Here is a 26681-nt window from a genome sequence, read left to right as displayed (position 1 = left end):
GCATGATAATCCCCCACCCGGGACCCCCAGGGGCAGGGGTTGACCTCTGGAGGTCCCTCCACGGGCAGTCAATCCTCCCAGGTGGGGGTGGGCCTGGCAGGCTGGTGCCGTTTCAGGGACAAGGGTCCAGGTGAGAATGAAGCCCCCCCCAGGAGCCCTCCCCCCAGTGGCGCCCTAGTGGGGAGCCCAGCATCTCCCCTAACACGCCCCAGACACGCCCCTCTCAGTGCAGCTGAAGGTGCCGGCCTGACTCCTTGCAGTGACCCCGGGAGACTCCTGGCAACCACAGCTCGAGTAAACACCGGAGATGTTTGCGGGACCCCAGAGGGTGTGTGCCAGCCCCCTGCCCAGAGGTGAGTAATTATGGGGCTGCTGCCTGCTCAAGAATTTTCCAAAGGCCACGTCCTGATAAAGCAGCGCCGGAGATCCTGTTTGGCCGCCGTGGCGCCCGGCCGGCCGTGGCGCTGGGGACGGAGCGTGGGGCTCGGCGGGCGTGGCGGGCGAGCCTCACCCTACATAAGGTGCTGGGCGCCTGCTCGGGTCGCACTGGTGCAGCCGGCCGCGGTGTCCCCCGCGGAGGCACGAGTCCAGCAGCGGCCGCTCCCGCCTCGCGCCATGCTTGGGCCTCGGCTGCTGCTGCTCCTCTCCTGCGGGGGGGCCCTGCTCGGCGCCGGTGAGTGGGGGCCATGGGCATCGGGGTGCCAGACCCCTCGGGGCCCCTCCGCGTGGGAGCGTGTCCAGGCCTTCTCACCTCAGAGACTTGGCGGGAGGCAGGCGGGCCATGTGGACACTGATGACCAGGAGACGACCGACAGGCCAGGGTGGCCTGTCCCTGCCCCATGGCTGCCCTGCTGGCCAAGGCCCACACGTCCACGCGAGTCGGGGGACAGGGGTCCCTCGGGACGCAGGCGTGCGGGGCGGGGGACAGTGGTGGGGCCTCAGTGCCTGAAGCCTGGCACTGGCACTCCCCACCGGGCCCTGGGTCCTGAGAGGCCTCTGGGGTCCCCAGGGGCAGCCAGAGGGCGTGCAGGGGGCCTTGTGGGCACTGAAGTCAAAAGACTCAGGGAGAGAGCTGACTCCGGGGAGTCCTGGCTACTAATAGCAAGCCCGAGGGGGGCTCTGGGCTTCGGTTTCCCGGTCTGTAAAGTGGGGTGACACTCCCCTGTGTGATGATGTGAGGATCAAAGAAACGGGGGCTAGAAGGGCCGCCCCACCCAGTCTCACCTGTCAGGCCATGGGGACATGGGTCCCCCTCCTCCTCCTCCAGGACCCTCAGCCAAGCACCCCTCAGAAGGGGCCAGCCCAGAGGGGTCACCCCATGGCCAGCGGAAGCCCTTCCTGTTGGCTGACAGCAAGCACCAGGCCTGACCCAGAGCCGGGTCTCGAGCCAGGAGGAAGCCTACCTCCTCAGCTCCTGCCCCGCTGTGCCCCTTGGCAGCCCCAGGGCCCCTCTAACCTCAATGTGGAGCCAGGGAGAGGTGCCCGGCCCAGGGGCAGGCTGCGAGGCCAGTGGGCAGCCCTAGGCCCATTCCACCCCTCACCTCCCACGAAGCCCCTTCCGCACCCCCAGGCACCAGCTTTCTCACCAGGGGTGGCTCTGAGCACCCAGGACCCCTGCCCAGCCAAGACCACCTCCCTGGGCCCAATCCAGGCCCTGGGGACCCCCAGACCTGGGCCCAGAACCAGGGGGAGGGAGACGCCAGGAGCCAGCCAGGGTGGATGTAGGACGCAGGGGCGGCGAGGGGCATGGCTTTGGAGCCGTGGAGGGTTGGGCTGCGGACACGGTGGGGCTGGGAGCGGGACAGGGTGTCTAAGCGCTGACCCCGCACTGGCCCCGGGGGAGGCGGGAGGGAGGCCCTGCCTTCCTGGACCAGAGGCTCCGACCTTGGGGTCTGGAGGCCGGGGACTCTGGGATGGAGGCCTCTGAGCGGGGCCCAGGCCGACCAGAACGGGCAATGCAGGAAAGGCCGCCAAGCGTGCAGAAGGAACACCGTGTGTGCCAGGCCCACAGGGCCCGTCCAGGGTGGCACAGCCAACGTGACTCCAGGCGTTGTGGGGGCTGGTGGTGAGCTGAGAAGAGGTGCCAGGGGCACACCCGCGTGGTGGGTGCTGTAGGGGAGGAGGCCGGGTCACCACCCCTTGAGCCGGCTGGGGACCCCACGGCCATCAGTCAGGCGGGCCCGCTCCTGGTGCCACCCAGAGGGACGATGCGGGCAGCCACCATGCTGGGACTCGGGAGTCGGCGTGGCCAGGAACCCGCGCACCCTGAGGCAGGGGGCACAGCGGACCGGGGCAGAGACGGGACCCCGGGGCGCACTCAGATGACCCTGCCACCCACCAGCACTGGGACCTCACCCCCAGACGTGGGTGGCCACACGCTGATGGGGGGCCCTGTCCTCGCAGGTCTGGAGGACAGCTCCTCGGTGCCCCCAGGGCTCCACAGGGCGAAGGATCCCCCACAGCCAGATGAGGCTCACGGGCAGCCCCCCGTCCTGAGGAACTGCCCAGGGCACAGGGCCACGGCCCAGCTACAGGGCGAGTGTGGCCTGGAGTCTCCGCGAGGGGAGACCCCAGCCCACCCCTCCCCCAGGGGAGATGAGCTTCTCCTGCAGAGGGGGCCACGGGTCCTGCTGAGCGCAGGCTAAGCTGCTGCTTCACGTCCCAGAGCCCAGCCCCGACAGAGGCCCACACTCCCGTGAGGCAGACCCCAGCCCAGAGCTGGGTGGGCATGGGGATGCGGGCCTCTCCCCACCCACCCCCGGGGGGCGCCTGGAGACTGGGAGGGGCTCCAGACCCACTGTGCCAGCTGGGAGGACGCAGAACTCCAAGACCGCACGCTCTCTGCAGCTCCCGACGACAGGGGCCGGTGCTCCACGTGGGGGGCCGGCCACTTCTCCACCTTCGATGGCCACACGTACGACTTCTCGGGGACCTGCAACTACATCTTTGCGGCCGTCTGCAAGGATGCCCCATCCACCTTCAGCGTCCAGCTACGGCGAGGGCCTGCTGGGAACATCTCCCGGATCATTGTGGAGCTGGGGGCCTCTGCGGTCACCGTGCAGGACACAGTCGTCACCATCAAGGACGTGGGGTAGGCCGGAAAGCCGGGAGGGGCAGCTGGGGGCCGGGGGCGGCGCTGACCACAGCTGCCCTGCAGGGTGGTCAGCCTGCCCCACACCAGCAACGGGCTCCAGATCACACCCTTCGGACAGAGCGTGAGGCTGCTGGCCAAGCAGCTGGAGATGGAGCTGGTGGTCATGTGGGGTCCCGGTGCCCATCTCATGGTGAGGGCGTCAGCAGGGGGCGGGGGGCGGGCTGGGGAGCCTGGGCTTCCCAGGGGCTTGAGGACAAGCTAGTGAGAACGGGGATCCCCAGTGGGGAGCTGGGCGGGCAGGCCTGGGTCCTCCCCTGTGAGGGGCCTCTGTGCCCCTGGAGCGGGTGTGAGTAGCTCCTGGGGGGCCCCGGGGCCCTGTGCCCCTCCCCGCCCACCCAACGGCAGTGCCCACCCCTGCAGGTGCTGGTGGAGAGGAAGTACATGGGCAAGATGTGCGGGCTGTGTGGGAACTTCGACGGCGAGAAGACCAACGAGTTTCTGAGCGAGAACGGTAGGTGAGGGCTGGCGGCCCCCGCTGTGGCCCGGCAACCGGGGTGCTGACCCCGCCCTGCCCCCCCAGGCCAACTGCTGGAGCCCCACAAGTACGCTGCCCTCCAGAAGCTGGATGACCCCAACGAGATCTGTGCCTATGAGGCCATCCCCAGCCCCCGGCTCCTGCAGGCAGAGCACGTGTGTGAGGCGGCGGGGCCGGGCTCCCGGGGTTGGAGGTGGGGGGCCTATCACCAGGGTGGGGCCAGCCCATGGGGTCTGACAGGGACCCAGGCCAGCAACACCCCAGCCTTGCAGGGCATGTGTGTGGTGGGGAACGTGCCTTGGCCCCCATGACCCTGCGTGGCCCTGTGTCCAGGCCCAGACCTGCCTGCAGCTGCTGACCCTGGTGGCGCCCGAGTGCACCGTGCCCCAGGAGCCCTTCCTGCTGAGCTGCCAGGCGGACATGGCCGCATGCGTGGAGCCCGGCCGGCGTAACTGCAGCTGCGCCACGCTGTCCGAGTACTCACGCCAGTGCAGCGTGGCCGGCCAGCCCGTCAGCAGCTGGCGGGGCCTCGACCTCTGCTGTGAGTCCCGGGGAGCGAGGAGAGGGCCAGGGCGGGTGGTGGGGGGTCAGGCTGGGGGCCGCAGGCCCCTCTCACAGGGCAGCTCGACCTGCAGCTGTGGGCCAGTGCCCGGCCAACCAGGTGTACCGCGAGTGCGGCGAGACCTGCGTGCAGACCTGCTCCAACCCGCAGCACAGCTGCTCCAGCTTCTGCACCTTCGGCTGCTTCTGCCCAGAAGGTGAGGGCACCACCCTCCCAGGAGCCCCTAGCGGAGCCCAGAGCCGGGCCTCCATGCCCCCAACCCCAGGCTGGGAGCCAGGACCCGCGGCCCCAGACGCTCCACTGGGACTTGCCCCAGCGAAGGCTCTGCCTGCCCTGTGCACGTGCAGGTGCCCACCCTCAGGGAGCAGGGCGGTGGCGGGGCAGGGCCTGCCACCCATGGGGCAGCACCCAGGGAGGGGGTAGGGCCGAGGGGAAGGGCTCTCCCATGACCCCACAGGCGGGGCAGGGCCCAGCCGCAGCCCCAGGAAGCCCCTCTCCTGCAGGGATGGTTCTGGATGACATCTCGAAAAACCACAGCTGTGTTCCCGAGCCCCAGTGCCCCTGCATGCTCAGCGGGGTGGCTTATGCCCCCGGGGAGGTCACAACAGCCGCCTGCCAGACCTGGTGAGTGCCGGGCCGCGGGAGAGGGCGTGCAGGCCAGCGGGCGGTGCTGGGGAACGCTGGGTCACGCCTGCCACCCACAGCCGGTGCTCGGGGGGCCACTGGGAGTGTGAGGAGCGGCCCTGCCCGCGGCGCTGTGCCCTGGAGGGCGGCTCCTTCGTCACCACGTTCGACGCCAGGCCCTTCCGCTTCCATGGCACCTGCACCTACGTCCTTGTGCAGGTAGGACACACCCCCACCAGGGGCCCCGCCACAGGCGGGGGGACACCGTGAGCGCCCTGGGGCCTGACCTGAGCCACCCTCCCCCAGAGCCCCCAGCTCCCTGACGGTGGCTCGCTCATGGCTGTGTTCGACAAGTCTGGGTACTCTCACTCGGAGACCTCCCTGGTTGCTGTCATCTACAAGTCCAGCAAGGTGAGGCCACCCTACCTGTGCCCCAGGCAGACACACCCCAGCTCCCGCTTCACCCTGCCTGGCCCACACGAGGTGGGGGCTTCCCCTGCTCCCAGCCCCCTGTAACTCAAGCCTCCTTCCCCCAGGACAAAATCGTGATTTCTCAGGATGAGGTCGTCACCAACAGCGGCGACACCAAGTGGCTGCCATACAAGACTCGTACGTCCCCAGCCCTGCCCGGCACCCAGGGCCTCGCTGAGCTGGGTCCCAAAGCAGGCCACCCGCTGAGGCTCCTGTCCCCTCAGGAAACATCACGGTCTTCAGGCAGACATCCACCCACCTTCAGATGGTCACCACCTTCGGGCTAGAGCTTGTGATCCAGCTGTGGCCCGTGTTCCAGCTGTACATCACCGTCGGGCCCCAGTTCAGAGGCCAGACCAGAGGTGAGTCCCACCCCAGTCTGCCCAGGGCTGGCCCAGACGCCCCTCCCTGCCCGGCCTGGCCACCCCAGAGGAGGAGGGCCCGGCAGAGCCTGGCGCTGACCCAGCCCATCCAGCACCACAGCTGGCCCTCCCAGTGTGGTTAGGGGAGGAGGGGGCCTCAGGGAGCGCAGGGCAGGACAGGAAGGAGCACAGGCCACCCACCCTCGCCAACGGCCCAGGGCTCTGCGGCAACTTCAACGGGGACACGACGGACGATTTCACCACGAGCATGGGCATCGCCGAGGGCACTGCCTCGCTTTTCGTGGACTCCTGGCGAGCAGGAAACTGCCCCGCTGCGCTGGAGCGTGAGATCAACCCCTGCTCCATGAGCCAGCTCAACAGTGAGTGCTGCCCAGGAAGGGCGGGGTGGGCGGGAGACCCCGGGCAGCTGATACACGCCCGCCTGTCCCCCCAGAGGTGTGTGCGGAGACCCACTGCGCGGTGCTGGTGCAGAAGGGCACGGTGTTTGAGAACTGTCACGCCACTGTGGACCCCAAGCCCTTCTACAAGGTGGGTGGGGCCGTGGGCATGGAGAGGCCCCTGGGGAGACCCTCGGGGTTCCAGGAGGACGCTCATGGCCACTGTCTGCCCGCAGAGGTGCGTGTACCAGGCTTGCAACTACGAGGAGACATTCCCGCACATCTGCGCCGCCCTCGGTGACTACGCGCTGGCGTGCGCCTCACGGGGCGTCCTGCTGCAGGGCTGGAGGAGCAGCGTGGACAACTGCAGTGCGTGGGGGGGGCGGGACCTGTGTGGTGGGCTCAGCAGAGTGGGAGGGGCCTGTGTGGTGGGCGGGACTTGTGGCGGCGGGCAAAGTGGGGCTGGAGGTGTCTGCGGGGCTTGTGGGTGGGCGTGGCCTATGGGGGCGGGCACAGCAGGTGGGCGTGGCCTGCGAGGGGGGCACAGAGGGCGCCTCCCCAGGATCCGTCTCCTGTCCCCCGGGCCCCCGCAGGCATTCCCTGCACAGGCAACCAGACGTTCAGCTACGACAGCCAGGCCTGTGACCACACGTGCCTGTCGCTAACGGACCGCGAGGCCGAGTGCCACCCCAGCGCTGTGCCGGTGGATGGCTGCAACTGCCCCGAGGGCACCTACCTGAACCACAAGGCCGAGTGTGTGCGCAAGGCCCAGTGCCCCTGCCTCCTGGACAACCACGGGTTCATCCTGGCCGACCAGTCCACCATGGTCAACGGGGTCGTCTGGTGAGCAAGGGCTCCGGAGGGCAGCTGCCCGGCCTGCGGCCCTGCCGAGGCAGTGCTCACCCGGCTTCTCTCCCACAGCCACTGCATCAGTGGGCGGTTGAGCTGTCCAGTGCGGCCTCAGATGCTTTTGGGTATGTGGCTACAGCCAAGGCTGGCGGAGCTGGACTGCGGGGGCCTCGGCTCCTCTGTGTCCACCTCACCCCGGGCCCCTTGTCTCTGCAGCAACCTGCTCAGCCCCAAAGACCTTCCAGTCCTGCAGTCAGTCCTCGGAGGACAAGTTTGGGGCAGCCTGCGCCCCCACCTGTCAGATGCTGGCCACTGGCACCCCCTGTGTAAGGAGCGAGGGGCAAGGGTGCTCCTTGGTAGAGCAGACCCCACTGCCTGAGGAAGCCAAGGATGCCCTGGGGCGGGCATTCCCACAGTGGGCGTCCCACAGCTCCTTGGTCCATGAGAGGATTCCCACAGGCCCTTCAGGGACGGCAGGCCATGCTCCATCCCACCCACCCCATGATGCGTGTGACCGACGGCCTGGCCGCCAAGCGTGCTCCTCTGTGGGCTCCCTGAGGACTGAGGGCCCTGCTGCTTGGGAAGGGGCTAGAGCAGCCCAGCCGTGATGCCCCTAAGGGCGGGGCGGGGCAGCTTTGATAAGAGAAAGGCCCAGAGCAGGGTTTATGCAGGGAGAGGCCTGGGAAGAACGCAGTAGGGGGCCTCAGAAGGGCCCAGGGCTGTAGTGGCCCCAAATGGGGCTACCCTCCAGGGGCCACCGACCCTCCTCCCCCAGGTGCCCACGAAGTGTGAGCCCGGATGTGTCTGTGCCAAGGGGCTCTACGAGAATGCCAGCGGGCAGTGCGTGCCCCCCGAGGAGTGCCCATGCGAGTTTGCCGGCATCTCCTATCCCCGGGGCGCTGAGCTCCACACCGACTGTAAGAGCTGGTGAGCTGCAACCCCACCCGCAAACCCTGGTGGCCCAACTGTCGTCAGGTGCTTGGCGTTGGCAGGGGCCCCTCCTACCCACAAGGCCAAGGGTCCTGTGGGGTGCGTGTGCCCAGGTCATCCCCCGAACTCCAGGACACCCTGCTCCTCCCACAGCATCTGCTCAAACGGGACATGGTCCTGCCAGCAGAGCGCCCACTGCCCGTCCACCTGCAGCCTCTATGGGGAGGGCCACGTGGTCACCTTTGACGGGCAGCGCTTTGTGTTCGATGGCAATTGCGAGTACATCCTGGTCACGGTGAGTGCGCGCCAGGCCACGGGGCCAATGTGGGGCTGGGGGCCATGGGGCCGGCTCCTCAACACCCCTTCCCCACAGGACGGCTGCAATGCCAGTGACTCGCAGCCCACCTTCAAGATCCTGACAGAGAACGTCGTGTGCGCAAAGTCGGGTGCCACCTGCTCGAGGGCCATAAAGATCCTCCTGGGGGTAAGCAAGCGGGCAGCCTCCCCAACCGCCACGGGGCCCCAGAGCCTGGCCACTCAGGATCCTTGCTGACCTCTGCCCCTGACCTCCACGTCCACACCATGCTGGCAGTGTCCCCCAGAACTGGACAACGGTGCAGCGGGGAGGGGTCTCCCCCAAGCCTGACCCTCAGCCCTCAGCAGATTCCAGGGTGCCCTGGGACCTTCTCCCAACAAGGCTCTAGAGGGCAGGCCCCCAGGCCAGGAAAGCTCAGGCCAGGAGGGGGAAGACCCACAGCACTGAGCTGCTGCCCAGAGCGCAGGCAGCTGGTGACAGCTGCGCCCCCCAGGGCCTGTCCATCGTGCTGGCAGACGCCAACTACACGGTGAGCGGGGAGGACCCCGGCGTGCACTTCCGGGTCAAGGCTGGCTCCCTGCACCTGGTGCTGGACATCACCATCGGCAGCACGTACAACCTGACCCTCACCTGGAACAAGCACATGACCGTCTTCATCAAGGTCGCCCGCGCCTCCCAGGTACTGCTGCCCGCCCTGCGGCCTGGGGGTGTGGGGAGCCCCTGCCCGCCTGGCACCTGACACCGGCCCCCGCAGGATCCCCTCTGTGGCCTATGTGGCAACTACAATGGGAATATGAAAGACGACTTCCAGACACGCAGCAAGTACTTGGCATCCAGCGAGCTGGAGTTTGTGAACTCCTGGAAGGAGAGCCCACTGTGCGGCGACACCACCTTCGTGCTGGACCCCTGTAGCCTCAACACCTTCCGCCAATCTTGGGCCGAGCGCAAGTGCAGCATCATCAACAGCCAAACCTTCGCAGCCTGCCACGGCCAGGTGGGCCCCGCCCCACCCGCCCTTGCCCCTCCCCACCTGGTGGGCCCCGTCCCGCCCCATCGCTCCCTCGCCCCGCCCCGCCCACGCCAAGCAGGTCTGGGCAGGTCAGCGGGGCCAGGCCAGGCCCCACCTGACCCCGAGGGGCACCCACAGGTCTACCGCCTGCCCTACTACGAGGCCTGCGTGCAGGACACGTGTGCGTGCGACACTGGCGGGGACTGCGAGTGCCTATGTGATGCTGTGGCCGCCTACGCCAAGGCCTGCGTGGACAAGGGCGTGTGTGTGGACTGGCGGTCCCCTGACTTCTGCCGTGAGTCCTGCTCTGGCCCTCCAGCCTCTGCAGGGCCGTGGCTGAGCTGCCAGGCTGCGGCGCTTCTCCAGGATGGGCGGCAGGCCATGCCCAGGGAGGCCTTGCAGAGGGACCCTGATCCCTGAAGGGCACTGAGCCTGGCGGGCGGACCCTGAGCCCAGCAGAGGGACCCTGATCCCGGGGGACCCTGATCCCTGAGGGACCCTAAGCCCGTGGGGACCCTGAGCCCGGGGGGACCCTGATCCCGGGGGGACCCTAAGCCGGTGGGGACCCTGAGCCTGTGGGGACCCTGAGCCCAGGGGGACCCTGAGCCCGGCGGGGGGACCCTGAGCCTGGCTCCACCACTGATGGTGCCCCTCCCCCTAGCCGTGTACTGTGAGTTCTACAACACGCACACGCAGGTGGGTGGCGAGTTCCAGTACACCCAGGAGGCCAACTGCACGTGGCACTACCAGCCGTGCCTCTGCCCTGCGTCACCACAGAGCGTCCCTGACAACGTCGAAGGTCTGGGCGTGGGAGAGATGGGAGGAGGGCGGCCTGCAGCATTAGGACCACTGACAGGCGGGATGGGGAGCCAGATGGCAGGGAGCCTGACAGGCCCTCCGGGAGGGCTGAGGCTGGGGGAAGAGGGGCTTCCGGCTCGGGCATTGAGGTCTGGCCATTCTCTGCGTGCACCTCTCAGGTTGCTACAACTGCTCCCGGGATGAGTACTTCGATCACGACAAGGGGACGTGCATGCCATGCAGTAAGTTCAGCCCACTGCCCGCAAGCCCCCACCCCTCACAGAGCTCCCGGTGAGCCCCTGTGCACCCTGCTCCCTGGGACACAGCCAGACACCCAGGGAAAAGGGTCAGCCCTTGCTTCCCTGCACCAAACACCCACTCTCCCGGCCTCTGAGAGTGTGGGTGCACCAAACACCCACTCTCCCAGCCTCTGAGAGTATGGATGCACCAAACACCCACTCTCCCGGCCCTGGTCGCAGGGCATACCCAGGCCTGCTAAGCAGTGTGGGTACAGGGCAGGGACCTCCCCTGGGTTCAGCAACAGGCAGCTGGGGGGCACTGACCATCACCTGCAGCGACCCTGGGGCAGCATCCGGCCGGCCCTGCCAGTCCCATCCATGCCGACATGGGGAGTGGGGGAAGGACGGGAAGCAGGAGTCCCGACACTTCCATGGCAGCTCCAACCCCTGGGTTCCTGACAACCCCTGGGACACAACCGAAGGCTTTGCAGGGCCTCCCTGGGTGGGGGGCAGGGGACGGGAGGGCAGCGCTCCTGACCAGCCCCCTTCTTGCAGTGCCGGTGCCCACCACGCCAGCGCCAACAGGTGATTGCACACACGAGTGGGATCGTGGTGATGCGGGCTCTTCCCCGGCTCTCCCGGCTCTACTCCACGGGACGGCCCAGGAGGCCAGCCTCTGTCTGTCCACCGGGGCAGCAGCCGGGCACACGGGTGTCGGGGGCAGGTGCACCTGGGCCAGCCCTGGGGGAAGGAGCCAGACGGGAAGGGCAGGCAGGCCCCAACGCCCAGCCACTGAGCACCGCGGGGCCGCCTGCCCAGCAAAGGAGGCTCAGAGGCCCAGCAGGGAAGAGGGCTCCTCCTCAAGGGCGTGCGGGGGCAGCTGCCGACTCCACAACAGCAGCACGCGTGTCCCCCACAGGCTCGCCTGCCACAGAAACCACGCCAGCCACGGCCACGGCCAGCACCGCGCTGATCCCCAGCACTGGGCTCGGCTCCCCAACAACACCCACGGGGCCCATGCAGACGCCCAGCCTCCCAGCCACGGCTTCTTCATCCACACAGGCAGGGACAGCCCCAACCACCCGGACACAACCAACGGTCTCCTTGGAGGGTAAGGCCCAGGCAGAGGCCCAACGGTGTGTGAGGAAGCACCTGGGGGTGTGTGGGTGGGGCTGAAGAGGACACCAGGCACCGTCCCTGCAGAGTCACCTTGGAGCACCTCTGCTGTCACCACCCGGGCCACATCTGCACCGGTCCCCACAGCCACGCAAAGGTCCACAGCCACGGGCCCTCCCGTGACCTGGGCCACCACACGGCCCACGGGGCCCTCCCTCAGCACCGCCACGCAGTCCACAGCTCGGGCCACGGTGCGCACCACAGCAGCCTCGCCAAGCCTGGCAACATCAGGGACCGCCACAGGGAATGCCTCACCAAGCCTGGCAACGTCGGGGACCGCCACAGGGAACCCCACAAGTAAGCATGCCACCACTGTCTGTCCCTGCAGAGAGGCCTCCACGGGGCAGCCCTGGTGCCCAGCCTGAGCCTCTGGGCCACGGGGAAGAGAGCGGCCTTGGGTGGCCCCTATGACCATGGGTCTAAGATGGGGGCGGCCCTCCCAGCTCATTACACTCCTCTCTATACATCTCCCAGACCACCAGACCCAAGCAGCCTTCCCCCATGGCCACCCTCACTGAGGGATCCACAGGCCTCAGGGCGCAAGGGCTCCAAAAGGCCCCTGAGCCACGCACAGGCCCCAGCTCGGGGGCAGGGCCACCAACTTCCCATTCCCCTGAGAGCAGGAGGGAAGAGGAAGCACCTGCCTGAGGCCGGGGCAGAGGAGCCCACCCTGAGAGTAGGGCTGCTAGGGAGGGACCCCAAAACCCACTGCAGACATTCAGGATGCAACAAGGGCCCACAGACAGTGCCGGGCCAGGGGGCTGGGAGAGGAACCAGAGTCATCCAGAAAGCTGCTGGACACCCCGCAGGCACACTAGAGCCACAGGTGTGGAGGCTGATGCGGAAGGCGTGGGCGACCCCACAGCAGGGTACGAGGGGGAGGGAGTGAAATGACGCCCTGCTTTCAACAGCATCCTCAACACATCGATGGACCCCCAAAACCCCCATCAGCCAGGAGACACAGCGCACGGAGCCCCCACGACCGCCAGAGGGCACCACAGGGCCCAGCACGGCACACACGGGCCTGAGACCAACGGCCCCCACCACTGGGGCCGAGGGCAGCGCCAGCCCCAACACACCGGCTCCTCCCTCCACGGCCATGCCCATCACCCACTCCAGCACCACCCTTCCACTCCCTGTCCCCACCACACCCCAGACATCAACTCCACCCACAACCACCACACCCACAGCCACACCCACAGCCACACCACTGACAGAGACCACCACACCCACAGTCACACCCTACCCAACCCCACCACCTCCAGAGACCCTTCCTGTCCACGTGTCAACATCGGCCACCTCCTCAGTGACTCCCACCTCTCACCAGGTTATCACCCTGACTGAGTCCCACACCACCTTCTCCACCACAAAGACAACTGGCACCCCTCCTCCATCAACACACACCCCTGTCACAGAGACAGTGCTCACACCCACAGCCACACCACTGACAACCACCACCACACCTACAGTCACACCACTGACAACCACCACAGGGACCACCACACCCACAGCCACGCCACTGACAGAGACCACCACACCCACAGCCACACCACAGACAACCACCACCACACCTACAGCCACACCACTGACAACCACCACAGGGACCACCACACCCACAGCCATGCCACTGACAACCACCACACCCACAGCCACACCACAGACAACCACCACCACAGGGACCTCCAAACCCACAGCCACGCCACTGACAGAGACCACCACAGAAACCACCACAACCACACCACTGACAACCACCACAGGGACCACCACACCCACAGCCACGCCACTGACAACCACCACCACACCTACAGTCACACCACTGACAACCACCACAGGGACCACCACACCCACAGCCACACCACTGACAACCACCACCACACCTACAGCCACACCACTGACAACCACCACCACACCTACAGCCACACCACTGACAACCACCACCACACCTACAGCCACACCACTGACAACCACCACCACACCTACAGTCACATCACTGACAACCACCACCACACCTACAGTCACACCACTGACAACCACCACAGGGACCACCACACCCACAGCCACGCCACTGACAACCACCACCACACCCACAGCCACACCACAGACAACCACCACCACAGGGACCTCCAAACCCACAGCCACGCCACTGACAGAGACCACCACAGAAACCACCACAACCACACCACTGACAGAGACCACCACACCCAGAGCCACACCACTGACAACCACCACCGCAGGGACCTCCAAATCCACAGCCACGCCACTGACAGAGACAACCACACCCACAGCCACACCACAGACAACCACCACCACAAGGACCTCCAAACCCACAGCCACGCCACTGACAGAGACAACCACACCCACAGCCACACCACTGACAGAGACCACGACACACACAGCCACACCACTGACAGAGACCACGACACCCACAGCCACACCACGGACAGAGACCACCACATCCACAGCCACACCACTGACAGAGACCACAACACCCACACAACTGACAAAGACCACCACACCCACAGCCACACCACTGACAACCACCACCACAGGGACCACCAAACCCACAGCCACGCCACTGAGAGAGACCACCACAGAAACCACCACAACCACACCACTGACAGAGACCACCACACCCACAGCCACACCACTGACAAAGACCACCACACCCACACCCACACCACTGACAAAGACCACAACAGAGACCACCAAACCCACAGACACACCACTGACAGAAACCACGACACCCACAGTCACACCCACAGTCACACCACTGACAGAGACCACCACACCCACAGTCACACCCTACCCAACCCCACCACCTCCAGAGACCCTTCCTGTCCACGTGTCAACATCGGCCACCTCCTCAGTGACTCCAACCTCTCACCAGGTTATCACCCTGACCGAGTCCCACACCACCTTCTCCACCACAAAGACAACTGGCACCCCTCCTCCATCAACACACACCCCTGTCACAGAGACAGTGCTCACACCCACAGCCACACCACTGACAACCACCACCACACCTACAGCCACACCACTGACAACCACCACAGGGACCACCACACCCACAGCCACACCACTGACAACCACCACCACACCTACAGTCACACCACTGACAACCACCACAGGGACCACCACACCCACAGCCACGCCACTGACAAAGACCACCACACTCACAGCCACACCACTGACAACCACCACCACACCTACAGTCACACCACTGACAACCACCACAGGGACCACCACACCCACAGCCACACCACTGACAACCACCACCACAGGGACCTCCAAACCCACAGCCACGCCACTGACAGAGACCACCACACCCACAGCCACACCACTGACAGAGACCACCACACCCACAGCCACACCACTGACAAAGACCACCACACCCACAGTCATACCACTGACAAAGACCACAACAGAGACCACCACACCCACAGACACACCACTGACAGAAACCACATCCACAGCCACACCAATGACAAAGACCACCACACCCACAGCCACACCACTGACAGAAACCACATCCACAGCCACACCAATGACAAAGACCACATCCACAGCCACACCACTGACAGAGACGACCACAGAAACCACCACAATCACACCACTGACAGAGACCACCACACCCACAGCCACACCACTGACAAAGACCACCACACCCACAGTCACATCACTGACAGAGACCACCACATCCACAGTCACATCACTGACAACAACCACAACAGAGACCACCACACCCACAGCCACACCGCTGACAATGACCACCACACCCACAGTCACACTACTGACAAAGACCACCACACCCACAGCCACACCACTGACAAAGACCATGACACCCACAGCCACACCACTGACAAAGACCACCACACCCACAGCCACATCACTGACAGAGACCACCACATCCACAGTCACATCACTGACAGAGACCACCACATCCACAGTCACATCACTGACAACAACCACAACAGAGACCACCACACCCACAGCCACACCGCTGACAATGACCACCACACCCACAGTCACACTACTGACAAAGACCACCACACCCACAGCCACACCACTTACAGAGACCACCACACCAACCACCACACCACTGACAGAGACCACCACAGAAACCACCACACCCACCGCCACACCACTGACAGAGACCACCACATCCACAGTCACATCACTGACAACAACCACAACAGAGACCACCACACCCACAGCCACACCACTTACAGAGACCACCACACCCACAGCCACACCACTGACAGAGACCACCACAGAAACCACCACACCCACCGCCACACCATCGACAAAGACCACCACACCCACAGCCACACCACTGACAGAAACCACCACATCCACTGTCACATCACTGACAAAGACCACCACAAAAACCACTACACCCACAGTCACACAACTGACAGAGACTATAACAGAGACCACCACACCCACAGTCACACCACTGACAGAAACCACCACATCCACACCACAGACAGAGACCACCACACCCACAGTCACACCACTGACAGAGACCACAAGAGAGACCACCACACCCACAGTCACACCACTGACAAAGACTACCACACCCACACCACTGACAGAAACCACCACACCCACACCACAGACAGAGACCACCACACCCACAGCCACACCACTGACAAAGACCACCACAAAAACCACTACACCCACAGCCACACCACTGACAGAGACCACCACACCCACAGCCACGCCACTGACAGAGACCACAACAGAAACCACCACACCCACAGGCACACCACTGACAAAGACCACCACAGAAACCACCACACCCACAGGAACACCACTGACAACCACCACCATACCCACAGTCACACCACTGACAGAGACTACAACAGAGAGCACCACACCCACAGACACACCACTGACAGAAACCACAACATCCACACCACTGACAAAGATCACCACACCCACAGTCACACCACTGACAAAGACCACCACACCCACAGCCACACCACTGACAAAGACCACAACAGAGACCACCACACCCACACCACTGACAAAGACCACCACAAAAACCACTACACCCACAATCACGCCACTGACAGAAACCACCACATCCACAGTCACATCACTGACAAAGACCACCACAAAAACCACTACACCCACAGCCACACCACTGACAGAGACCACCACACCCACAGCCACGCCACTGACAGAGACCACAACAGAAACCACCACACCCACAGGCACACCACTGACAAAGACCACCACAGAAACCACCACACCCACAGGAACACCACTGACAACCACCACCATACCCACAGTCACACCACTGACAGAGACTACAACAGAGAGCACCACACCCACAGACACACCACTGACAGAAACCACAACATCCACACCACTGACAAAGATCACCACACCCACAGTCACACCACTGACAAAGACCACCACACCCACAGCCACACCACTGACAAAGACCACAACAGAGACCACCACACCCACACCACTGACAAAGACCACCACAAAAACCACTACACCCACAATCACGCCACTGACAGAAACCACCACATCCACAGTCACATCACTGACAAAGACCACCACAAAAACCACTACACCCACAGCCACACCACTGACAGAGACCACCACACCCACAGCCACGCCACTGACAGAGACCACAACAGAAACCACCACACCCACAGGCACACCACTGACAAAGACCACCACAAAAACCACTACACCCACAGCCACACCACTGACAGAGACCACCACACCCACAGCCACACCAATGACAAAGACCACCATACCCACAGCTACACCACTGACAAAGACCACCACACCCACAGCCATACCACTGACAAAGACCACCACACCCACAGTCACACTACTGACAAAGACCACCACAAAAACCACTACACCCACAGCCACACCACTGACAGAGACCACCACACCCACAGCCACACCAATGACAAAGACCACCACACCCACAGCCACGCCACTGACAGAGACCACAACAGAAACCACCACACCCACAGGCACACCACTGACAAAGTCGACCACAAAAACCACTACACCCACAGGCACACCACTGACAAAGACCACCACAAAAACCACTACACCCACAGCCACACCACTGACAGAGACCACCACACCCACAGCCACACCAATGACAAAGACCACCATACCCACAGGCACACCACTGACAAAGACCACCACACCCACAGCCACACCACTGACAAAGACCACCACACCCACAGTCACACTACTGACAAAGACCACAACAGAGACCACCACACCCACAGACACACCACTGACAGAAACCACCACATCCACACCACTGACAAAGACCACCACACCCACAGCCACACCACTGACAAAGACCACCACAAAAACCACTACACCCACAGTGACATCACTGACAGAGACTACAACAGAGACAACCACACCTACAGTCACACTATGGACCAAGACAACCAGAGAAACCACCATATCCACAGTCACACCACTGACAAAGACCACCACACCCACAGCCACACCACTGACAAAGACCACCACATCCACACCAGTGACAAAGACCACCACATCCACAGCCACACCACTGACAAAGACCACCACACCCACAGCCACACCACTGACAAAGACCACCACACCCACAGTCACACCACTGACAAATACCACAACAGAGACCACCACACCCACAGAAACACCACTGACAGAAACCACAACATCCACACCACTGACAAAGACCACCACACCCACAGCCACACCACGGACCAAGACAACAGGAGAAACTACCATATCCACTGTCACACCACTGACAAAGACCACCACAAAAACCACTACACCCACAGTGACATCACTGACAGAGACTACAACAGAGACAACCACACCCACAGTCACACTATGGACCAAGACAACCAGAGAAACCACCACACCCACAGCCACACCACTGACAAAGACCACCACACCCACAGCCACACCACTGACAAAGACCACCACACCCACAGTCACACCACTGACAAAGACAACAGAGACCACCACACCCACAGACACACCACTGACAAAGACCACCACAAAAACCACTACACCCACAATCACACTACTGACAGAAACCACCACAGAAACCACCACAGAAACCAGCACAGCCACACCACTGACAGAGACCACCACATTCACAGCCATACCAGTGACAAAGACTACAACACAAACCACCACAGTCACAGCCACTCCACTGACAAAGACCACAACAGAGACCACCACAGTCACACCACTGACAAAGACCACAACAGAAACCACCACACCCACAGCCACACCACTGACAGAGACCACAACAGAAACCACTACACCCACAGTCACATCACTGACAGAGACCACCATAGAAACCACTACACCCACAGTCACACCACTGACAGAGACCACCACAGAAACCACTACACCCACAGTCACACCACTGACAGAGACCACCACAGAAACCACTACACCCACAGTCACATCACTGACAGAGACCACCACAGAAACCAGCACAGCCACACCAATGACAGAGACCACCACACCCACAGCCACACCACTGACAATGACCACAACAGAGACCACCACACCCATACCACTGACAAAGACCACCACAGAAACCACCACATCCACAGTCACACCACTGACAGAGACCACAACAGAAACCACCACACCAACAGGCACACCACTGACAACCACCACCATACCCACACCCACACCACTGACAGAGACCACCACACCCACAGCCACACCACTGACAGTGACCACCACACCCACAGCCACACCATTGACGAAGACAACCAGAAAAACTACCACATCCACAGCCACTCCACTGACAAAGACAACCAGAAAAACTACCACATCCACAGCCACTCCACTGACAGAGACCAGCACAAAAACCACCACACCCACAGCCACACCACTGACAGAGACCACCACACCCACAGCCACACCACTGACAAAGACAACCAGAAAAACTACCACATCCACAGCCACTCCACTGACAGAGACCAGCACAAAAACCACTACACCCACAGTCACACCACTGACAGAGACCACCACACCCACAGTCACACCACTGACAAAGACAACAGAGACCACCACACCCACAGACACACCACTGACAAAGACCACCACAAAAACCACTACACCCACAATCACACCACTGACAGAAACCACCACAGAAACCAGCACAGCCACACCACTGACAGAGACCACCACATTCACAGCCATACCACTGACAAAGACTACAACACAAACCACCACAGTCACAGCCACTCCACTGACAAAGACCACAACAGAGACCACCACACCCACACCACTGACAAAGACCACCACAAAAACCACCACAGTCACCCCACTGACAAAGACCACAACAGAAACCACCACACCCACACCACTGACAGAGACCACCACACCCACAGTCACACCACTGACAAAGACCACCAAATCCCCAGCCACACCACTGACAACCACAATAGAAACCACCACAGTCACAGTCACTCCAGTGACAAAGACCACAACAGAGACCACCACACCACTGACAAAGACCACCAAACCCACAGCCACACCACTGACAACCACAACAGAAACCACCACACCCACAGCCACACCACTGACAATGACCACAACAGAAACCACCACACCCACACCACTGACAAAGACCACCACACCCACAGACACACCACTGACAGAGACCACAACAGAGACCACCACACCCACACCACTGACAGAGACCACCACACCCACAGACACACCACTGACAAAGACCACAACAGAAACCACCACACCCACAGCCACACCACTGACAAAGACCACAACAGAAACCACCACACCCACAGCCACACCACTGACAATGACCACAACAGAGACCACCACACCCACACCACTGACAAAGACCACCACAGAAACCACCACACCCACACCACTGACAGAGACCACCACACCCACAGTCACACCACTGACAGAGACCACAACAGAAACCACTACACCCACAGTCACATCACTGACAGAGACCACCACAGAAACCACTACACCCATAGGCACACCACTGACAGAGACCACCACAGAAACCACTACACCCATAGGCACACCACTGACAGAGACCACCACACCCACAGACACACCACTGACAGAGACCACAACAGAGACCACCACACCCACAGCCACACCACTGACAATGACCACAACAGAGACCACCACACCCACACCACTGACAAAGACCAACACAGAAACCACCACACCTACACCACTGACAGAGACCACCACACCCACAGTCACACCACTGACAGAGACCACCACAGAAACCACTACACCCACAGTCACATCACTGACAGAGACCACCACAGAAACCAGCACAGCCACACCAATGACAGAGACCACCACACCCACAGCCACACCACTGACAATGACCACAACAGAGACCACCACACCCATACCACTGACAAAGACCACCACAGAAACCACCACACCAACAGGCACACCACTGACAACCACCACCATACCCACACCCACACCACTGACAGAGACCACCACACCCACAGCCACACCACTGACAGGGACCACCACACCCACAGCCACACCATTGACAAAGACAACCAGAAAAACTACCACATCCACAGCCACTCCACTGACAGAGACTACCACACCCACAGCCACACCACTGACAGGGACCACCACACCCACAGCCACACCATTGACAAAGACAACCAGAAAAACTACCACATCCACAGCCACTCCACTGACAGAGACCAGCACAAAAACCACTACACCCACAGTCACACCACTGACAGAGACCACCACAGAAACCACTACACCCACAGTCACACCACTGACAGAGACCACCACAGGAACCAGCACAGCCACACCACTGACAGAGACCACCACATCCACAGCCACACCACTGACAATGACCACAACAGAGACCACCACACCCACACCACTGACAAAGACCACCACAGAAACCACCACACCCACACCACTGACAAAGACCACCACAGAAACCACCACACCCACACCACTGACAGAGACCTCCACACCCACAGACACACCACTGACAGAGACCACAACAGAAACCACCACACCCACAGCCACACCACTGACAATGACCACAACAGAGATCACACCCACAGCCACACCACTGACAATGACCACAACAGAGATCACACCCACAGCCACACCACTGACAATGACCACAACAGAGATCACACCCACAGCCATACCACTGACAGAGACCACCACACCCACAGACAGACCACTGACAGAAACCACCACACCCACAGTCACACCACTGACAAAGACCAGCACACCCACAGCCACACCACTGACAAAGACTACCACAGAACCCACCACAGCCCCACCACTGACAAAGACCACCACAGACACCACTACAGCCACACCACTGACAAAGACCATCACACCCACAGGCACACCACTGACAACCACCACAGCAGAAACCACCACACCCAGAGCCACACCACTGACAAAGACCACCACAGAGACCACCACAGCCACACCACTGACAAAGACCACCACAGAGACCACCACAGCCACACCACTGACAAAGACCACCACAGAGACCACCACAGCCACACCACTGACAGAGACCACCACTGGGACCACCACAGCCACACCACTGACAGAGACCACCACACCCACAGCCACACCACTGACAAAGACCACCACAGAGACCACCACAACCACACCACTGACAAAGACCACCACAGACACCACTACAGCCACACCACTGACAAAGACCATCACACCCACAGGCACACCACTGACAACCACCACAGCAGAAACCACCACACCCAGAGCCACACCACTGACAAAGACCACCACAGAGACCACCACAGCCACACCACTGACAAAGACCACCACAGAGACCACCACAGCCACACCACTGACAAAGACCACCACAGAGACCACCACAGCCACACCACTGACAAAGACCACCACAGAAACCACTACAGCCACACCACTGACAAAGACCACCATAGGGTCCACCACACCTATAGCCACACCACTGACAAAGACCACCACAGAGACCACTACAGCCACAGCCACACCACTGACAAAGACCACTGCACCTACAGTCCCACCACTGACAAAGACCACAACAGGGACCACTCAAGCCCAAAACTTGGTCAGCACAATAACAACCTCCACAGCCCCAATATCACATTCTACTTCAACCATCCTCCCTGTAACCACTTCTCCACTGCTCAGTACTATCTCCCTTCCATCTACCAGTAGAGGCACTGGAACACCCGTGACACACACCACAACAGCTGCCCCCACTGGGCCCCACACTCCATTCACCACTCACTCCAGTGCCACCTTTTCTGTCCACACCACCTCTCACACAACAGTTCTGCCAACAGGAACCTCCTTCCGGACCACCACCACCCATTCCACCCCATCACATCCAGAGACCCTTCCCATCCATGTGTCAACATCTGTGACTTCAACCTCTCACCAAGTCATCACCCCAACTGAGTCCCATGCTACCTACTCCACCACAAAGCCTACTGGCACCCCAACGCCATTGACACACGTCCCGGTCACATCCACGGCACCCACATCCATATCCCCACTGCTGACAACAACAATAGGGAGCACCACACCCACAACCCTGCCACTCACAAAGACCACAACAGGGACCACACAAACCCAGAGCTCAGTCAGCACAGCACCACTACAAAGCTCTAGCTTCAGCTCTCCATTGTCTTCTCCAGCTTCTCTGAACCCAAGCCAAAGGCCTTTAACCACTTCTGTTTCTGTGTCGACTCTTCCCCACTACCCCTCTTCTTCCACTGTCCCGACCCCCTCCTCCTTGCCCACTGTTTCCTCTCCTCCTCCTCACGGGTCCTCGAACACCTCTCCTTCGATATCGTCTTCCCCTTCCCCTTCTGCAGTCTCCACTTCACACAGCATCCCAAGCGTCAGCTCAGCTCCACACAGTCCCTCGCCCTCTGCACCTCTGACCATGTCACAAACAGCGTCCCTGCCAACCAGCCCCCCTTCCCCAGCCGCCTCCACACCCATCAGGGCCTCCCCGTCACCTCCATCAGCTCCCACCCTGTCCCCTGCCCCCACTGTTAGTACGGTCATCCTGTCTACACCCCGGACCACGGTCAGCAGTCCCACTTCCTCTGTCCCATCCTCTCAGTCCACCACCGCCCAGTCCACCTCTCTCACCACCCAAACCCCCACCCACGGCCTCCTGTCTTCTACACTGGGGGTGACAGCCGTCCCAAGTTCTCCAGCCACCAACCTCACCACCAGACAGCCGAGTACCACCAGGCTGCAGACTACTGTGTTCCTAGCCAGCTCCATCACTGCACACGGAAGCTCCTCCCTCCCCACCACCAGGTCTGTGTCCACTGAGAGCCAGTCCATCTCCTCTCTCGTCACATCTCTTCCCAGCTCTGCAGGTGAGTGACAGCTCTGCAGCCACCTCATGACCCACGGGACACACTTCTCAGCCTTGTCTGTGTGTTCTGGACAACACTCTGGGCCACTCCCATTGGATCCCCGCCTTTTCTTGTCCCCTCACACCCCCTGATGACCCTGTGGGTGCTGCCTCTCCCCCAACCTCTGCTGCACCCCATCACGCCTTGCCCACACCCACAGAGGCTGGTCTGGCTCTCACAGCAAGTGTATGTTTCTCCCCTCTAAAGCTATCACTTGCCCTGCCTAGGGACGGTCGGGCAGCACAGGACCACGAGCAGACTTGGGGTCATGCACAACCAGCTGGAGCTGCAGCCGCAGCCTCTGGCCAGCCCTGGCGTGCCACCCCAGGTCTCCAAGCTCTGGTGCTTCAGCCATGTCCTGGGGGTGTCTGGAAGGACAGGGCCACAGCTCCCCCACCCCCTCTCCATCCTGCCCTCTGCTGTATGCTGCTCACATGTCCTCTGGGCCTCTCCTCGGCCTTTCTTGGCCAGGTCAGTGAACTCCAGCCTGGCCAGCCTCACCCAGGTTACAGAAAGCACACACACAGCTCACTTCAGGTGCTTGCCAGGGGCTGAACTGGAACTAGTGGCTGGGGTGCCCAGGCCTCAGTGCTGCAGGTGCCTCCAGCTCTGCTCTGCCTTCCTGCTCGAGACCTGCCCGAGCCCCCTGTCCTCCAGGGATGCCTCTCCCTTGCATGGCATGCATCCCCAGGCTTCCCACAGTGGGACACCTGCCACTGCAGGATGGCACTGACAGGCAGCCTGCTCTCTTGAGGGACGAGGACCAGGGAGAGGCTGCCTGTCGAGCAGGAGACCAGAGTGTGGGGTGAGAGCAGGAGCAGGAGATGGAGCAGAGGAGGGCGGGGGCAATGGGAACCATGGGGACGCACCCCGAGCTCTGTCCCTGCCAAGCCTCTCACCTCACCTCCAGTGGAGAAGCAAGGCAGGAAGGCGTGAAGCCACAGGCAGGCCTCGCACGGGGGCCGGTGGGAAGGGGAGAGCCACTGTGCAGTCTTCCCTTTTTCACTGGAGTCCCACACTGGCAGTTCTCTGACGGGCACCCAGGCCTGTCCACTGCAATGGATGCAGGGCAGAGCTCACAGCCGGGTCCACATCCAGCCCGCCCCCAGTAGCACAGACCGCTGCCGGGAGTTCATGCGATACCATCTGCTCCCATGGGGTACACTGACACCTACCCCATCCCTCTCACAGGTACTGAGACCAGCAGATCAGAGACAGCTCTGCCCACAGGTTGGTGCTGGGCCGGGAGGGAAGGTGGCGAGGGAGGCTGGGGGCTGAGCATGGCTCCACCAGGGCCAGGGCTGGAATCGGCCTCACCCTCTGAGAAACCCTCGACCTTAAGGGACATCCAATGCAGCCAGTTTTCAGTAAGAAAAAACACAACGAGAGACTTAATGTTGGGCTTTGTTTCTACACAAAGCTGTGAGGTCTGACCTTGGTGGGGCTCAGACAAGGGGAGATGGCCCGGGGCCCAGGGTGGGGACCCAGGAGAGACACCACTGTGGGCAGGTGCCCAAGTGGCCCCGTTCAGATCATCTAAGCAGTCAGGCAGCTGGCAGCCTTCCCTCGGCGGAGCCAGCACCACCCACTGTGCCGCAGAACAAGGGGTTAAAAACCCCCGTCCTAGAGCCAGGTACGTCAGCTCCTGCTCTCGAGGGGGCCAGGTGCGGAGCCCCCAGAGGCCATGCCCCGGGGTTGCTGTCTGACGCCTGCCTCTCCACGCCCAGGGGCCTGCAGCGTGAAGGTGTCTGAGGAAGAAGTCACTTACCAGGGGTGCACGGCCAACATCACAGTGACCCGCTGCGAGGGTGTGTGCACCTCCTCGGCCAGGTGAGCCATCGGCCCTGTGCAGCACCTGTCCGGGTCCTGGGCTGGGAGCCCGCCCTGCCCAACAGAGGCACTTCTCACAGAAGCTAGGGAAGATCCACCGAGAGCTCCCAGCCCCAGCAGCGTGCCGCCCCGTCAGGTCACCCTGGCCCCCACACACACACCTGTCTGCGCCACACCTGCTGGGAGCAGGGGAGCTCAGAAACGGGAGCCAGCCCCTGCCTGAAGGCCCAGGCTGGGATCCTGGCGCCCACCTCTCCAAGGGCCCGGGAGGGGCACCCTGAGGCAGCTGCCCTGACGCACGCTCCACCACTGCTCCTCTGCAGCTTCAACACCAACACCATGCAAGTGGCCACCACCTGCAGCTGCTGCCACCCCGTCAGCTCCTACGAGGAGCAGCTCGTGCTGCCCTGCACGGACCCTGCGGTGCGGGGGCAGCAGCTGGTGCTCACGGTGCAAGTGTTCAGCAGCTGTGCGTGCCGCCGCCGGCGCTGCGGAGACTAGAGCTGCATCCACAAAACCGCCCCGACACGCTGGGCCCCGCAGCCCCTCCCGAGGCATAGCCGCGGCCTCCGAGAGCCTCCGAGGGGGCTCGCCTGGGCCCCCAGAGAGAAAGGAGGTGCAGGTGGGCTTCTGCAGACCCGACTGGACCCAGCAGGCTGCACTGGACTGGCTGGCCTCCGGGGCCACACAGGGCACTGCCTGCACGCCCACGGCTCGTGCACACAGCCTCCAGGCCTGCTGGGACCAGGACCCGGGGTGAGAGCAGCAAGGAAGGCCGTCCAGAACGGGCTCCTGGGAGGCCGGGCCCCCGAGCAGAGGATCGGGGAGAGACACAGGTCACGGCGCACAGAGGGAAGCAAAGGGGGAGGAGCACCCCAGCTGCCTGCCAACAAAGCTCACCCTGGGGAGGGGGCACCAGGCGCTGTGCCCCACAGCCCCGGTGAACGGGTGACAAATAAACGCACTGGTCGAAGCACGAAGGCTCACGAAGACTCCTGCTGGCTCCCACGCCCTCGCGTTCAGAGCCCCCAGA

At 62.3% G+C, this 26681-nt stretch overlaps 1 protein-coding gene across 6 annotated transcripts; it reads left to right on the top strand.

Annotated features, from left to right (window-relative positions):
* The first annotated feature begins 348 nt into the window (after window positions 1-348).
* Window positions 349-26634, top strand: MUC6 (mucin 6, oligomeric mucus/gel-forming). 6 transcript variants are annotated; one of them, XM_086384319.1, is made up of 35 exons: window positions 349-673; window positions 2848-3091; window positions 3158-3284; window positions 3515-3605; window positions 3675-3784; window positions 3963-4170; window positions 4265-4387; window positions 4695-4815; window positions 4896-5034; window positions 5122-5226; window positions 5352-5424; window positions 5511-5648; window positions 5867-6028; window positions 6103-6197; window positions 6283-6415; window positions 6640-6889; window positions 6968-7020; window positions 7112-7221; window positions 7671-7822; window positions 7979-8120; window positions 8199-8309; window positions 8635-8820; window positions 8896-9135; window positions 9289-9445; window positions 9812-9949; window positions 10128-10190; window positions 10743-10772; window positions 11107-11298; window positions 11391-11660; window positions 12275-14806; window positions 14870-23779; window positions 25010-25048; window positions 25239-25451; window positions 25546-25648; window positions 25972-26634. In XM_086384319.1, exons 1-35 carry the CDS (start codon window positions 364-366, stop codon window positions 26147-26149), a joined length of 16248 nt encoding a protein of 5415 aa, XP_086240445.1. In that variant the 5' UTR covers window positions 349-363; the 3' UTR covers window positions 26150-26634. The 6 variants fall into 6 exon arrangements, 5 of the variants coding, with proteins under 5 accessions (XP_086240445.1, XP_086240446.1, XP_086240444.1 ...); XR_015157787.1 differs by having other exon boundaries at window positions 12275-23779; window positions 25328-25451; XM_086384320.1 differs by having other exon boundaries at window positions 12275-23779; window positions 25371-25451.
* The last annotated feature ends 47 nt before the right edge of the window (window positions 26635-26681 follow it).

The sequence above is a fragment of the Bos grunniens genome, chromosome 29, assembly GCF_055505025.1.
Source record: "Bos grunniens cultivar Pamir isolate PY7600 chromosome 29, Bosgru_T2T1.0, whole genome shotgun sequence".
NCBI classification, from domain to species: Eukaryota; Metazoa; Chordata; class Mammalia; order Artiodactyla; family Bovidae; genus Bos; species Bos grunniens.
Note: the sequence above shows the minus strand (reverse complement) of the source record. Positions and strands in the feature narration are given on the sequence as shown.